The sequence below is a fragment of the Coffea arabica genome, chromosome 5e (genome assembly GCF_036785885.1).
Source record: "Coffea arabica cultivar ET-39 chromosome 5e, Coffea Arabica ET-39 HiFi, whole genome shotgun sequence".
In the NCBI taxonomy this organism is placed as follows: Eukaryota; Viridiplantae; Streptophyta; class Magnoliopsida; order Gentianales; family Rubiaceae; genus Coffea; species Coffea arabica.
Genome location: NC_092318.1, coordinates 50,717,311 through 50,731,227, shown reverse-complemented (window position 1 = coordinate 50,731,227; position 13,917 = coordinate 50,717,311). Strand labels below are relative to the sequence as shown.

Below are 13,917 nucleotides of genomic sequence, written 5' to 3'. Positions count from 1 at the left end.
ACACGCAAGAAAAGATAATGGGGTCGTTTCTTGCAATCTCAGGAAAAGAAATTATCACGACATTTCCCTTCGGTAACATGACTAATGACTTTGAAAGCTCTTAAAAACTTTGACAAGAACAACTTCAATCTGGAATGCCAATAATGACCTCATTCTCGGCATTTCCCATGAGTTTACTTACAAGAAAGAATCTATTGAAGTTATGATCCCGTATTCTTCCATATTTGTTTGTGAAAAAAAATCAATCTTTCTACATGCCCATCAGCAATAATCTTAACGTAAATCCTGTTTAGTGTTGCTTGTGAGGTTGAATTTTTAGTAAAAATTTTCTACTTGCAATTATCTTTCTTTTATTAGCCTCTAGAAAAGTCTTTGCAAAATTATTCAAAAATCTGTTGAGCAGTCAGAATAGTTCTTAATACTAGTAGCGTTATTAACGCGTGAGAAAGGTTGAGTATTATTAGACGTTATAAACGAGGTCTCCATAATTATTAGTAAGTGTCAAGATACATTGCTGCGAATTACTCCCTCCGTCCTATTTCGAATGTCTCGTTTTTCTTTTCATTCGTCCCAAATTATAATAATATAACTTCCAATTGAAGAATATATCTAACTTTTAACTTCTCTAAAATACCTTTATTTAATATATTTCGTTATGAGTACTGAATATAGCTTACCTTATTTAATACAATCAATCTTTTTCATCAATAATTGCTTGGATATATGTTTTGAACGGTGCATCGTGTCATCATATTCCTGTTGTAATCATCAATATAAAAGTATAATGATTAGTGATACTTTTAGTATTAATATAAGGTATTTTAAAAAAAAAACTAGGTTAGATTTACTTTTTAAATAAAATTAACTATATTTCTTTTAATTGTGTGAGAAGAAAATCGATACTATTAAAGTGGTGGGACAGAGGAGCACCATAATACTAGCAAAAAGAACCGTCACTTTGTCCAGTGAACCATTGCAAATAAATGCGAACTTAAGATCTTGTGTGTAATGCTTTGCAGCTTTGGGGATTCCATTGTCGTCTGTTGATGATCTCGACGAGGGGCCGGCCGCAAATGTAAACGGGGGCACCGACTTTACCAGTATAGGACGCTGAGGCGGCCACAACGATTTCTCTTTTTTTTTTCCTTTCTTTTTATTTTCATTTAGCTACGTGTGAAGAAATTAGGAACAGTTTCGTAACTAATTTTGCTTCATAGTGAAATGAGTATTAAATGCGGCAGGATACTTTTCAAGAGAAGAAAAAAATGTGGCCAATAACACTCACAAGATCACATAAAATAAGCAAATATTAAGGACACAATAAATCCTTTCTGGTTTTTGAGAACCAATAGAGACCCAGCAAACAAAATAAAACGTGTGCTAAAATTGAATTATAATGGCAGAACTAAATTTGCCAGAATTAATTGGCTGCCAGAAATTGAATCATACTAAGAAATTTCTTTAAAAAAAAAAAGGAAATAAAGGAGACCCCGTCTACAATATCATGCCATAAATGAGCATATGATATACTCCACCTACCAAAGAGTCGGTGGAAACTTCTATTTTGTACATGGCCATTTCCTTGGTGCAAATGTGACGCTACAAATATAACGACGGTCAAAACAAACACCGACTCCACTGCGAGACCCAAGCCCATATATCACATTTCTTTATAAGCACTTTTTTCTTTATTTAATAACAAAAAAAGCATGAATGTTATACTATCACATTTCATATTCACGATTACAATTGAAATGTTTGCCACAGGCCATATGAGATTGAACGCCTATAGTCTGGAAAACAAATGGAAGCGGCACTGGAGCCACGTAATAACCATGGGGTATTGTTGGTGCAATAACCGAGAATGACGAGATATAAAATGTTTACCCCATCCTACGACCACAAAAGATTACAAGCCGGTAACTACGTCCATCTAATCCTTTGAACATAACCATAAAAGAAAAACATTCAATGAGAAAAACGAACGATAAAAGTTAACTTCAATCGAAGAAGAATGATAGACGGCAGCATGAAGAGCATGAAGCTAAACTACAGACAACGAAGATAAATCCTGATGCTGACTTCGAGTTGCATTAGTCCGTATTTGGGAATTTACAACTTATTTACGCTCAAAGCCTGGCTTCAGCGCATTCTTTCAAGTTTCAACTGTGAGCTTCCAGTCCCAACCAATAAACGATCTAAAACAGAAGCAGCAGAATTCTTCAAGAAAGAATTTCAAGTCAGTAGCTAGTTAATAGCATCAGTATGGGCCGAAGATAGAAGGAATGTTACTGCTTTACGACATTGCACGGCAATTGCAACAATAATAACGAGAAAATTCCAAAATTCGTTTTCTGAAAGTGATTACAAATAAAATCTAGTCTTTTTAACACTACCACTAAGACGTGCAACAAAAATTCTCAGGCTCCTCCCACTTGCAACTATCTTTCCTTGAAAAGCTAACTAGATTCTCGTTTTTCTGAAACTTGAGGTGTTGACAAGATCTACCGTGTCTCTTAGCTCATATTAGAAAGGACTTGGGAGCAATGCAATCACAACACCACGGACCATTCAAGATCCCATCAAGGCTTAGAAGCCAAAGAAACCAAGCTCACTAGCCTTTTCCTTCTCAAATGTCTCAAAATACTGGTATATGATCGTAACAGCTAGCAAAATCCCTGTTCCCGAACCAATTGCCCCCATGAAATCGGCCAAAACAGTGAGTGCACCAATACAGATGCCACCAAAAGCTGCTGCTGTAGGTATGTAACGGTTCAGCTCCTTCTGTAGATTGGATTCACGATGCCCAGGCATCACCATTTGTTGTTCCTGAAACAAATTTTCAAATACAAATCAGATATAAATTTGTTTCATATTCAGGCATTGCATTATGAAAGCAGTTCCTTTCCAAAAGAAACATCTTTAAGATCGTCCTTCTTTTCTTCCTTTCGCTTTCTTTATTTTCCAAGTCTGTTACCACCAGCTTAAAAATGGTTTATGAACTGCACAACAGGCAACATGAAAGACTCCAGAATGGCTGTGCAATCCACATATTACAGATTACTTGGGACAAACAAAAGGAAAAAGTATCAATTCTTATGAGCACTTATTCATCATACCAATTGTCGGCCGAAGCACTTCTTTCCAAATAGTTTCTGGCAATAATAGCAGTAAACAAATAACATTGGTTATGCAGATAAAATGAATTTCCTTGTGAATCATACCTTAAGCTGCTTGGCCACATCTCTAGCAGAGGATCCTGACACTTCAATCCAGGTTTTTGAGAACAATGCACATGCTGACAGCATAAAAACAATGTAAAAAAGTGCATGAAATGGATTGGCTGCCATATCTGCCAAGCTGCAAAAATGACAACAGATTCAGTTAAGCATGTAAAAGTAGGAAGAAAAATGCAAAAACCATCAACGCGTGTTGATGGATAGAATGTAGATGATAGTAACACGAGACTAGGCAGGGAGATCCAATGATCATGAGCCACAGTAATTCACCTTGATGGAGCAGTAATATAATAAGCAAGGCCTCCAACAGGGACTGTTTGGCCAGAATATTCTGATTCCTTCCACTTCCCCAAAAGGTTCACTAGGAAATTTCCACTGTACTTCCTGTACAGTAACTGGAACAACAAACAGCAAGAGGCTCATTATGTGTTAAAAAAATAACAAATCTTAGTCAACTAGAGCCTAGTTGCAAAAAAGGCCCATACCTGAGAAATGAAGTAGAGATTGGACACCAGAGCAGATTGTAGAATAATGGGCATATTGGAAGTATAGAACAGCTTGATTGGATATGAACCCTGCTGTCCACGGGCATTCTTAGACCTCACCGGCAAAACCACACGGAAGCCTTGGAAGTAGATCACAATAAGAAAGATCAAGATTGTGGCAAGCAAGTTGGTCACATTCGGAAGATTCTGCCGATAGAATGCTTCACGAAGTGCACGAACCTTGTCTGTTCGAGTTATTAGCAAATGGAATAGAGCAATTACAGCGCCTTCGAATTCAGCTCCACGACCACTGTTAATTGTGGTTGGGCTAAAAGCTTTCCAAATGATGTTTTCACTGTCAAAGCAACCAAAGGTCAGTTCAATCATCCATCTTAGGAGCACATGATAGCTAAATGCAAACTACAGTTTAGAGAAACTTACCAAATGTTGGTGGCAATGAAAAGTGAAATCCCAGAGCCTAGACCATATCCTTTTTGGAGAAGTTCATCTAGACAAATCACAATAATACCAGCAAAGCAGAGTTGGAGAATTATAAGAATTGCATTTCCAACTCCAAGTTGGCTAACGCTTCCATACATCCCTGAGAGAACATAGGCAACCGCTTCACCAACAGCAATAAGGATCCCCAATAACTTCTGTGCACCATTTCTGGAAGTCCAAAAAGGAAAACTTGTCAGAAAAATCATCAAATAAACTGAGCAAATTTATGAAATCAAGGACATAAACAAATCCTCCATATTTCCTAATAGCCTATAAACATCCAGCAAAGGAAACAAGTGTTTGTGTACAACATATTCTGTCTATGTATTTTGAGAAATTCAATTATAACATCAAAAACTGAATCCAACAAGACTTACAAAAGTGCTCGATCCTCGCGTACATTGTTATCTACTTCGATGATCTTTGAACCAGCCAACAGTTGCATAACCAGTCCAGAGGTGACGATAGGAGTGATCCCAAGCTCCATCACAGTCCCACGGTTGGAGGCAAGAATAACACGCATCCAGTAGAATGGATCTGCCCCAGTTGTCGAATGTATGCCATACAGCGGAAGCTGGCTGCATACCAAAAATATGAAAAGGGAGATCACCGTATAGATAACCTTCTCTCTGAATGGGATTTTCCTATCAGCACTCTGAACTTCGGGTAGAAAGGAGAGAAAAGGTCTAACAAGATGAAGCACCCTGAATCCTCCCCCCATCTTATCACGATGAAATGCACCAACTCAGCCTACAAAAAAGAAATTTTCAATCAAAAGCACATTCCATAGGAACAAGAACTCAATCGTAACAACCGAGTAGTTCAACGCAGAAACCAACAGACAGTTTTTGGAATCAACAAAATCAGGAAAAGTCAACACTCCAAAGTAGGCATATGTTGAATCAAAATCATTAGAAGGAAAAAAAAACTAGAAATTTTAATATGCTAAATGTAGTCAATTGAAAACAGCAGCAAAACTTCTCTCCGGCTTACTACCAACAAAGGCAACATCCCATCTCAGACTCAAAATCAACTGAAATTGCTTAATAACACGATAAAAACACTCAAAAAATCACTAGCTTCCAAGATGCCCCAGGCCAAAAAGAAAAAATTGCAGCTTGTAACTTAAAGCATGCCAAGTGAAAACTCCAAATGAAACGTACGGGCTACTAATGTGAAAGCCCCCCAACACATAGGAAATTAACAATTTAACATCCAAAAGAAGAAAAGAAAAAAAAAGGAACGAAAATGTTCTAAGTTCGCCCTACATCTTAAAGGTTTGTAATAAATTGACCCAGGCATAACCTGTATTAGCAAGAACAAAAGGCTGATTTTTTACATAAATTTTACACATAAGAAACGACATAAACAAGACCGAAATCAGAACCAAATTTTACGATACAAGCCCGCTATGCGGCCTAAAAACAGCACTTACTGTATCGGTATCGATTAATCAGATTCATCAGATCTATCAAGTATCAAATTTTCCAGAGAAAAAAAAATTTAACGCAAAATCATTTCGTACGTAAACATAAAAATTCCCTAAATTCAGTTGTTCAATATACGGATCCGAATCGAACAATTCCAAAACAATTGCACGGTTTAGTAAAATAATTAGCTAAACCACTGAACAAGATCGGAAAACAGAAAAACGATCACATAAAACCAATAATTAGCGAAAAGAGATTGAGATTGAAGACCAACCTTGGGAAGAAATTGAGAAGAAGATTTTGAGATCCGTTTGTTACTGAAGCTGCTGAGACGATGAATATTTCATCTGAAGCAGTCTCCGTTTCTCTTGCGTTAGAGGTCTACTTTGGCGATATAAAATGGGTGCCGACGTGGCAGGGCCTCCACGGAGCTTGTCCAATCATTTTATGACACGTATCACATGGATTAGAGTGAAATTATGCGCCAGATTTTTGTTGTAATTCTCATTCCCAAACAGCCAACAATTAGAATTGGTCCCAAAATTGACAAATTCCTGTTACACTGGTACTTCGGTAGTGGGGGTGTTTCACGAATCGAGTCCCCCGCGAGCAGATCGCGAGTGGCTCGAATACGAGCTGGTCAATATCAAGCTCAAGTTGAGTTCGAGCTAATTAAGTCGATCTCGAATTAAAAAATATTAAACTCGTTGGCTCGTGAGCTCAATTATATATATATATATTTTTTTATTTTTTATTTTAATAATAAAATTACATATATATCTCTAATATTTTATTATTTATTAAAAAATTATTATTTTATTTATTTTTAAAAATAAAAAATTATTTTTTATTTTTTAAAAATAATTTAATAATTATTATTTTTTTATTTTTTAAGCTCGAGCTCGAGTTCGAGTTTCACAAAATTAACTCGAGCTCGGCTCGATTAGCCAAAGCTCGACTCGTCTGCACTCCTATTCGGTAGTCAAGTTAATTGTCAGATGATTTTACCATATTGGATAGTTAATCTGGCCCAAGCCCAATAAATAAATGTTTCCTATTTCCTATTTGCAAGGCCTTGTGCAAGATCCCAGTCTAAATTTTACATATAGTTAGATAAGTATTGGGCTTCTGCCGAAGAAAATGTTGGGGACACGAAGTTTAGTTTTTTTGCATTGCAACGATAACATTCTTGTAACATAATTTATCATATTCTACGAAATTGGGTAGACTAAAGTCTAATCTATTCTATTCTAGGAGAGAGGAAGTTTAAAGTATACAAACCTAATCTACATCACGTTTGAATTTTTCTTCCACTGTAAGTAGGGTTGGAATCCCTGACCTACAGTTCAAAGAGGGATTTAGTTCTTTTTTGGTGACCACTTAAACCAAAACTGAGTGGTTTATGAAGCTTGGTCTTATTTGGGAAGATTTGAGATCTACCCAATTGTCACTTTCAATTTTTCAATTTCACCATAAATGTTAACGTCTATACTAACACAAAAGAAGGTATATAAATGTTGAGATAACAATGTGCAAAACTATGAACTTATTAAAAGTGGTTTTGCACAATCAATCCCATTAATCCAATTTCATATTAGGTATTTAAAGGAATCTATTTACAAATGCAGTTCGAGGAGGGAAAACAACTCTTCTATTGTAGATGAGATTTTCGAACTCGTGAATGCCCGTTGCCAATCATTTAAAATTGTATTCCAGAGGAGCCTGGCCCAATTCCAAACAAGTACGGCCTTGGCATTTGGCACTGGCTTAAAAGAACAAAATAATTTGGGAGTGGCAAGACCGACCCCACACAACAAAAAACAGTGCACGTTCCTACTGTTACCTTCTCTCCTGCCCCTGAAGTTGAACTGCCCAATCAGAGTACTAAAATCATTTCTAGAAAAATCGCACTTTTCCCAGTTTCCACTAAAGTACTAATCTCCATTCTCCGCCCAGTAAAAATTCTTTTACAACTACGTGAATGTGGCCCCCCCGGCCTCCGGGAAAAAGAAAATACTAGTGTAAAATTCTAGTACACTAGTATTTATGAACATTTTAGAAAATAAATCCACAAAGTTGTGGTAATTGGAAAAAGCTTGTGAAAAATGGAAGTGTGAAAGTAGAGCGTCAAAAGGCTGCCTGCTTAAAGAAAGTACTGAACTGAACAGCAGGAGGAGGAGGAAGGAGGGTCTGAAGAATCCATCCAGCTGCTGAGGTTTGCAGCAAAACAACGAACATGTTTTCTTCCAATCTGTCTGTTTTGCTGGGACTAGACAGACCCCCATTTCTTTCTTGATTTACTTCCATGGAAGTTTCTCCCAGAGATAACACCATCCTCTGCTTCTTCTTCTGATCTATTTGAAAAACAAAAAAAAAAAAAAAAAGAGGGAAAACACAGATACAGCCTCAAAAGAAACGGAAGTTTTATTTTATGCTATCTGAGGAAAGGATGAAGGGTTCATTTTTCTTTCTGATTTTCTTAACTCTGTTGGTGGCTTATGTTCAATTTCAAGCTGATGCTGCTATCCCTGCTGGTACTACTTTTCTTACTTCCTCAAGTCCCCCATTTGCCCCCTTTCCCTAACATTATTGTTTTCTTTTTACTGTTACTATTAGTATTGGTATTATTTTTGCCTCTGTCACGTTTCACTTATTATGAACCAAAACGCTAATGTTGATCTTCTGTTTAAAAAACATGTATGTGTTGTGTACTGGTATTTGATAATTCAGCTTTATTGTTTCATTTTTGGCTCAGGGCCCCTGATAAAACATGTTTCATCCCTGCTCAAATGGACCAGGTCTTCCTCTAAATTGCCCCAATCTGGTAATTTCTCCTAGTTATAATTTCAAGCCTAATTTTACTTCTCTTTTTGGTGTTTGAGGTTAAAGTTCTTATTCATGCACCATCTTTGAGTTGAACAAAACATGAGAGGGGAAAAGGAAAGAAAGAATGAACAAGGATGTTGTAACATGTTTGTGTATGCGTAGCTGTACACGTTGCTTCTTTTGTTTTCGATGTGAGAGGTAATGTATTTTGCGGTTTTCTGATTAACTAAAAGTGCAAACTGCTTTGCTTATAATTAATTTCAGTTTTCTTATAGGGGGGGTAGTTTGGTATATGTGTCTACATTAGGCTTGTATAACCATTCATTTATGGTTACAGATGGGAATGTGCTTCAGTTTGAAGATGGCTACTTAGTAGAAACTGTTGTACAGGGGAACGAGCTTGGGGTCATGCCTTACAAAATCCGCGTGTCACAAGAAGGCGAACTGTTTGCTGTGGATGCAGATAAGAGCAACATTGTTCGGATAACTCCCCCATTATCCCAATGTAAGCTTCTTTCTGCCTCTTTCTCTCTCTCCAAATGGTGAGATTGCTGGTTTTTGTGATCCCTGAGTGTCTGATTTGCTGTCTGTGAATGGGTGAATAATGCAGATAGCAGGGCAAGATTGGTTGCAGGGTCATTTCAAGGTTACACAGGGCATGTGGATGGAAAACCAAGTGATGCTCGGTTTAATCATCCAAGAGGAATCACCATGGATGATAAAGGAAATGTATATGTTGCTGATACAGCAAACCTTGCCATTAGAAAGATAGGAGAATCTGGTGTGTACAATTAACAGCATGAGATTGATCTATTGCTTATTGAAATGGTTATTTGGCCTTGAGAACCCCAATCAGCAACTCTAGAATTTTAAATTCATTTCAGGTGTAACGACAATCGCGGGAGGAAAATCAAATGTTGCAGGATTCAGGGATGGGCCAAGTGAAGATGCTAAGTTCTCATCTGATTTTGATGTGATATATGTTCACTCAACCTGTTCATTACTGGTTGTTGACAGAGGAAATGCTGCCCTTCGACAAATATCTCTTGACCGTGAAGATTGTGATTATCAGTACAGCTCTGTTTCAGCTACAGGTTGGATTTCTCTATGTCTGCTTGCTTGTAATTGATTTTTTATTTTTGGCGCTTCTCTTGTCTCATTTATCAATAACTTGATGTGAATTTTATGGGATGGTCATAGATGGATATTTTAATGGAGTCATGTTAACACCATTATGGTTTACTTTTTTTTTTTTTTTAATTATTCAGATGGATAATAGGCCAATCTTCATTGTTAGTTTCACTGGGGGGCTCCTCTAGGATAGCAGTGACTTTAGTCAGAGGTCTATTTTAGAAATTGAAATTGATTTCTTATTTCTGATAGCTACACAATATTTATGTGAAGGATTAATACACAAATCATGCACAGTTTGAGTATATATTTTGATAGGGCATAAGCCTCTAGGAACTTTTAGTTTTGGCAGATGCAATTGCTGTTATCAGTAGATAATTGAGTAAACTTCTCATCAAAATTTCTCATTCACGTTCGTCATTGAATTGGCTTTATCTGACTTTACTACTCCAATGGACTTTGAGATATCTATTGATCTTGTCTTAATAAGTCCAACAAATATGACACACAAAAATTGTATGACTACCGATAAATCACTCAAATTAGTCTATCAATTACTTGCCTTTCTTGAGCCTTTTTGGTACTGTAGTGAGAGTCCAACTGACAAGGTCAGGGTTCTTATGTGGTTTGATGAAGGGAAATCAGTCTTACTGTAATTTCATATTTAATCACTGAGTTGACCTGTTAGTTGACCTTAACAGGCTACATCAGAATGATGTGTGTTGGCTGGGGCAGGGGAGAAAGAAGAATGAAGAAGAGAAAGCAAGTTACTTTGTCGTACTTTAGGCTATTGAAATGTTGCCTGCATGTGGGAATATAAGAAAACCGGCCACTAAATTCCTCAAAGTTCTAAAATGATATAGTACTAATCATTCTTGAATGAGCAAGCGCTTTTCTGATGCATTTCGTTCTTGTGCAGATATTTTGATGGTTATTGGTGCAGTCTTGATTGGATACATTTCATGCATACTCCAACAGGGGTTTGGTTCATCCTCCTCCAGAATGGTATAGTTTTTTTGTTGATTTGTCAGTTTCAGCTTTATCATTCTGACTTGCATTCCTGCAAGTAGATTTCCACTGGATTAGAGGTTGATTTCCTTCGCTACCAAAAAGCTGGATATGGTCATGCATTAGTTTCTCTCTAAACGTATAGCCTAACCTGAAACAACATCTGCATTGCAGCAAGCAAATACGGGGTTTGAAACTCATGCAGACCGACAAAAGAAAGAAAAATCTGCCCCTGCGGTGGAACTTGTGAAAGAGAACCAGGAAGCTGCTTGGCCATCTTTTGGACAGCTCATTGGAGATCTACCAAAGATTGCATTCGAGGCATTTAGTGGCGTCTTAACGTACCTCATGCCCTTCAGGTTTAGTCGCCGCAGTGCTAGAAAAGGCCTCACTCCATTGAAGGATTCTTTGATCATGCCTGAAGATGAAGCTGAGCCCCAGCCCCAGCCCCAGTTAGTTCAAAAGCAGAGAACTCTTGCCCCTATGTCAGAAACCAGGCAGGCTTACACACCAAATGTTAGTGATAGATATTCAGAAGTGAAGCCTCCTAAGATCCGATCGAGCAGCATGAAAGATCCGTCATTGCCAACCAAGCACAGATCCTCTAGACGACAAGAATATGCTGAATATTATGCATCGGGCGAGGTTCCTTCTCAAGTTCAAGCGAGGTCTAAAGGTCAGAAGGAAAGAACAAAACATCGACAAAGGGATAAAAGTGGAGAGGTTTTTGGATCAAGCGGGGTGGAATATTCAAAACCTGTTGAAAGCAAGGCAGTCAACTATGGTGATCCCAAGTACGGTCCTTACAACATGAGGAGCAATTATGGGGATACATTTCGTTTTGGGTAGGTTGCTTGCTAAAGTGTCTCAGTCCTTGTAGTTTAGAACTACTACTACCGTCTCTAATTGGTCAAGCAATTATGTATTGGTGTTGGAATGTCTATAGTTCCGCCTGGCCTTCAACTTCTTAGAGAAACAAAGAATTTTTTTGAGCGTTTCTTGAGCCTGTTTGGCTTTTGTCCCTTGCGTAGCATGATTCTATCTTGGGAGCCAACAAAAGACAAGGATGAATGGTGGCAGAACGTTCACCGCACCAACCCATAGAAAGAAAATTGCATGTAAGGACTTGGTTTTGTAATTCGTCAGAAAGTGTTGTTGAAAAATGAAGTGTCTACTGTCTAAGAGGGGGATGATCAATTTTAGTAGTATTTTGCTACTATCGACTGTTGAATTGAGGGTACAAGGTAGGCTTAGCACCCTAAAGAAAATAAAGAGTGAAAAGAATTTTTTTTTGGGTAAGAAAAGAATGAAAAAGTTAACACTCATCCGTCCTATCTTATCGTTCATGTCTTGTTTTCACCTTATTAATATTTTAAAATGAGAGTTATCATTTTATATTTAACACGTGTACTTTTCAATCTTACTATTTAAAAAAGTAAATTTTTAAAATTTCAATACACATTTAATAAAGAAAATTTTATATTCAAAGAATACATTTGTAAATTCACCAATTTCACTTCATCCAAACATAATATTACTGATTACTTTGGATAGCTTTCTATTTGTCAGAAATTATTCGATTGTATCATAAACACATTTTTTAACTATATTTTTATTTTTTTCAATCATTTTTTTTATCTCGTGTATATTAATTATATTACAAAAAATATTACAATATTTTTTTAAAAAATTATTTAAAATAATCTCCTAACCAAACACACATATATATCCATAAAAAAGTTGGATTTTCCAAAAATAATTATAATATTGGTGCGGAGGGGGGAGTATAAAATAATATAGAATGAGTGGAGGAGGAAGACCCTCTAACTCTAAGGCAGGCGGAGTGACTGGCTCTCACATTGGCCATTCAAAATTTCAAAGTTGTTCCCACAATTAGCTACACGACTTTTTCAAAAGGAAATCAAGGGATCGTTAATATTCTCATGTGACATGTCCGTGAAGTCCAAAAGTAGGAGACTTTGAGTATTAAAAGACGAATATTTTACTAATAAATACCAGTAGTAATAATATATAATAATGTGTAGAAAAGAAAAGCAGCTTTTGCTTGTTGGTTTTTGCCATTTCCTTTTCTTCTTGATTGGTACATTAGAGGGTAGAAAAGAGAGAAGAAGATAAAAGTGAATTTTAATCCAAAAATAATTGAATTAAAAACTAACAATAATAATAATGTGTTGTTCTTATCCCCTCCAGATTTTTATGTAGCAACTGAGAACTCCCAGTCGGTGAGGCAAAGCGCAGTTCGTGGTGGGACAAATAAATATAAGGGATAATTTCAGAAACCTCCCCTGAGATTTCTGACATTTACACTCACCTCCCCTGTGGTTTGAACAATTACACTAACCTCCCCTGAGGTTACTAATCCTTTACAAATTCAGTCCAAATGATTAAAATATTGTTTTAGAGAGTGAAATTAGAATTTTGTACCTGATTTGCCCTTTGTGGTACATGTCCAATGAATGACAAAGTATTACAAATTAATTAATAATTAATAAACTTTAAGGAGCGTAGTTTATAGGCAAATACGTATTACTTATTTAAAGTACCAGCTCTTTACAAGTATTTTACTTTCAAACATTTACTTTATTACAAATATTTATTCTCAAATACAGATTTGTATTTACTCTCAAATATTTAATTTTTGTTAAATGAAAAACCTACCAGTTTTTCTTTCATAGAAATATTAATATAACAATTTTTCAATTTTAGTTATAAATATTTATGTATTTAGCATAAATTAAATGATTCAGGATAAAATACTCATAAAGAGCTAATACTTTACTCATGTAATGGATGAAAACCATAAAAAATTAAACTTATGTCATGTCGGACTGATGACGGAAGGAAATCAACTTAGTTAATTGAAGAAACAGAAAGAATGGGCCACTGCTGCAGTTGGGTGGTTGTGGATTCTGAATATTCTTGCTTTGGCAGTCAAGTTTGGTTAGAAACTTGGCTTAGGGTTGAGAAAACCGGCAGTTACTGATCAAGACGACTTCCATGAATTTTCTTTCGCACCCGTCAGCTTATAATGGATGGCCAATCAATAATGTCTTATTCTACACTATATACAACCGTTTTGAGCTGCACGCCACTATTAAACTCTCATTCTGCCATGGCACAGCAAGAGCAGGACCTTGCCTCCGTTGCTGCTGCACGCGAAATTCTCAAGGAAAGCTTGGACAAATCATGGGATTTAGACTTCGCCATCAGAGAAACGGGCTCGAGATTAGACCAGAGCGAGCAGCGATTGGCATCACTCCGATCCGCCATTGGAAA

General features: G+C 36.7%; 2 protein-coding genes across 3 annotated transcripts; one reads left to right on the top strand and one right to left on the bottom strand.

Annotated features, from left to right (window-relative positions):
- Positions 1 to 2,277: 2,277 nt before the first annotated feature.
- On the bottom strand, positions 2,278 to 6,068 carry LOC113687945 (uncharacterized). The gene is made up of 7 exons (XM_027205491.2): positions 5,930 to 6,068; positions 4,603 to 4,975; positions 4,166 to 4,393; positions 3,725 to 4,079; positions 3,510 to 3,634; positions 3,225 to 3,360; positions 2,278 to 2,829 (listed from the first exon to the last, which is right to left on the bottom strand). Exons 2-7 carry the CDS (start codon positions 4,944 to 4,946, stop codon positions 2,590 to 2,592), a joined length of 1,428 nt encoding a protein of 475 aa, XP_027061292.1. The 5' UTR covers positions 4,947 to 4,975; positions 5,930 to 6,068; the 3' UTR covers positions 2,278 to 2,589.
- A 1,744-nt stretch (positions 6,069 to 7,812) lies between these two features.
- On the top strand, positions 7,813 to 11,802 carry LOC113688309 (uncharacterized). 2 transcript variants are annotated; one of them, XM_027206106.2, is made up of 7 exons: positions 7,813 to 8,189; positions 8,411 to 8,479; positions 8,819 to 8,986; positions 9,092 to 9,262; positions 9,366 to 9,575; positions 10,532 to 10,617; positions 10,795 to 11,802. In XM_027206106.2, the coding sequence occupies exons 1-7, from the start codon at positions 8,087 to 8,089 to the stop codon at positions 11,467 to 11,469; spliced, it is 1,482 nt and encodes a 493-aa protein (XP_027061907.1). In that variant the 5' UTR covers positions 7,813 to 8,086; the 3' UTR covers positions 11,470 to 11,802. The 2 variants fall into 2 exon arrangements, with proteins under 2 accessions (XP_027061907.1, XP_027061908.1); XM_027206107.2 differs by lacking the exons at positions 7,813 to 8,189; positions 8,411 to 8,479 and adding an exon at positions 8,547 to 8,679.
- The last annotated feature ends 2,115 nt before the right edge of the window (positions 11,803 to 13,917 follow it).

What these genes read in the sequence shown, in the direction of transcription:
- LOC113687945 (XM_027205491.2), bottom strand. Translation starts at nt 4,946, where the DNA reads ATGGGGGGAGGATTCAGGGTGCTTCATCTTGTTAGACCTTTTCTCTCC. An exon ending in TTCATTGCCACCAACATTTG is followed by an intron (nt 4,080 to 4,165) that starts GTAAGTTTCTCT and finishes TTGCTTTGACAG; the next exon opens with TGAAAACATCATTTGGAAAG. An exon ending in ATCTCTACTTCATTTCTCAG is followed by an intron (nt 3,635 to 3,724) that starts GTATGGGCCTTT and finishes TTGTTGTTCCAG; the next exon opens with TTACTGTACAGGAAGTACAG.
- LOC113688309 (XM_027206106.2), top strand. Translation starts at nt 8,087, where the DNA reads ATGCTATCTGAGGAAAGGATGAAGGGTTCATTTTTCTTTCTGATTTTC. An exon ending in TGATGCTGCTATCCCTGCTG is followed by an intron (nt 8,190 to 8,410) that starts GTACTACTTTTC and finishes TTTTTGGCTCAG; the next exon opens with GGCCCCTGATAAAACATGTT. An exon ending in TAGAAAGATAGGAGAATCTG is followed by an intron (nt 9,263 to 9,365) that starts GTGTGTACAATT and finishes AATTCATTTCAG; the next exon opens with GTGTAACGACAATCGCGGGA.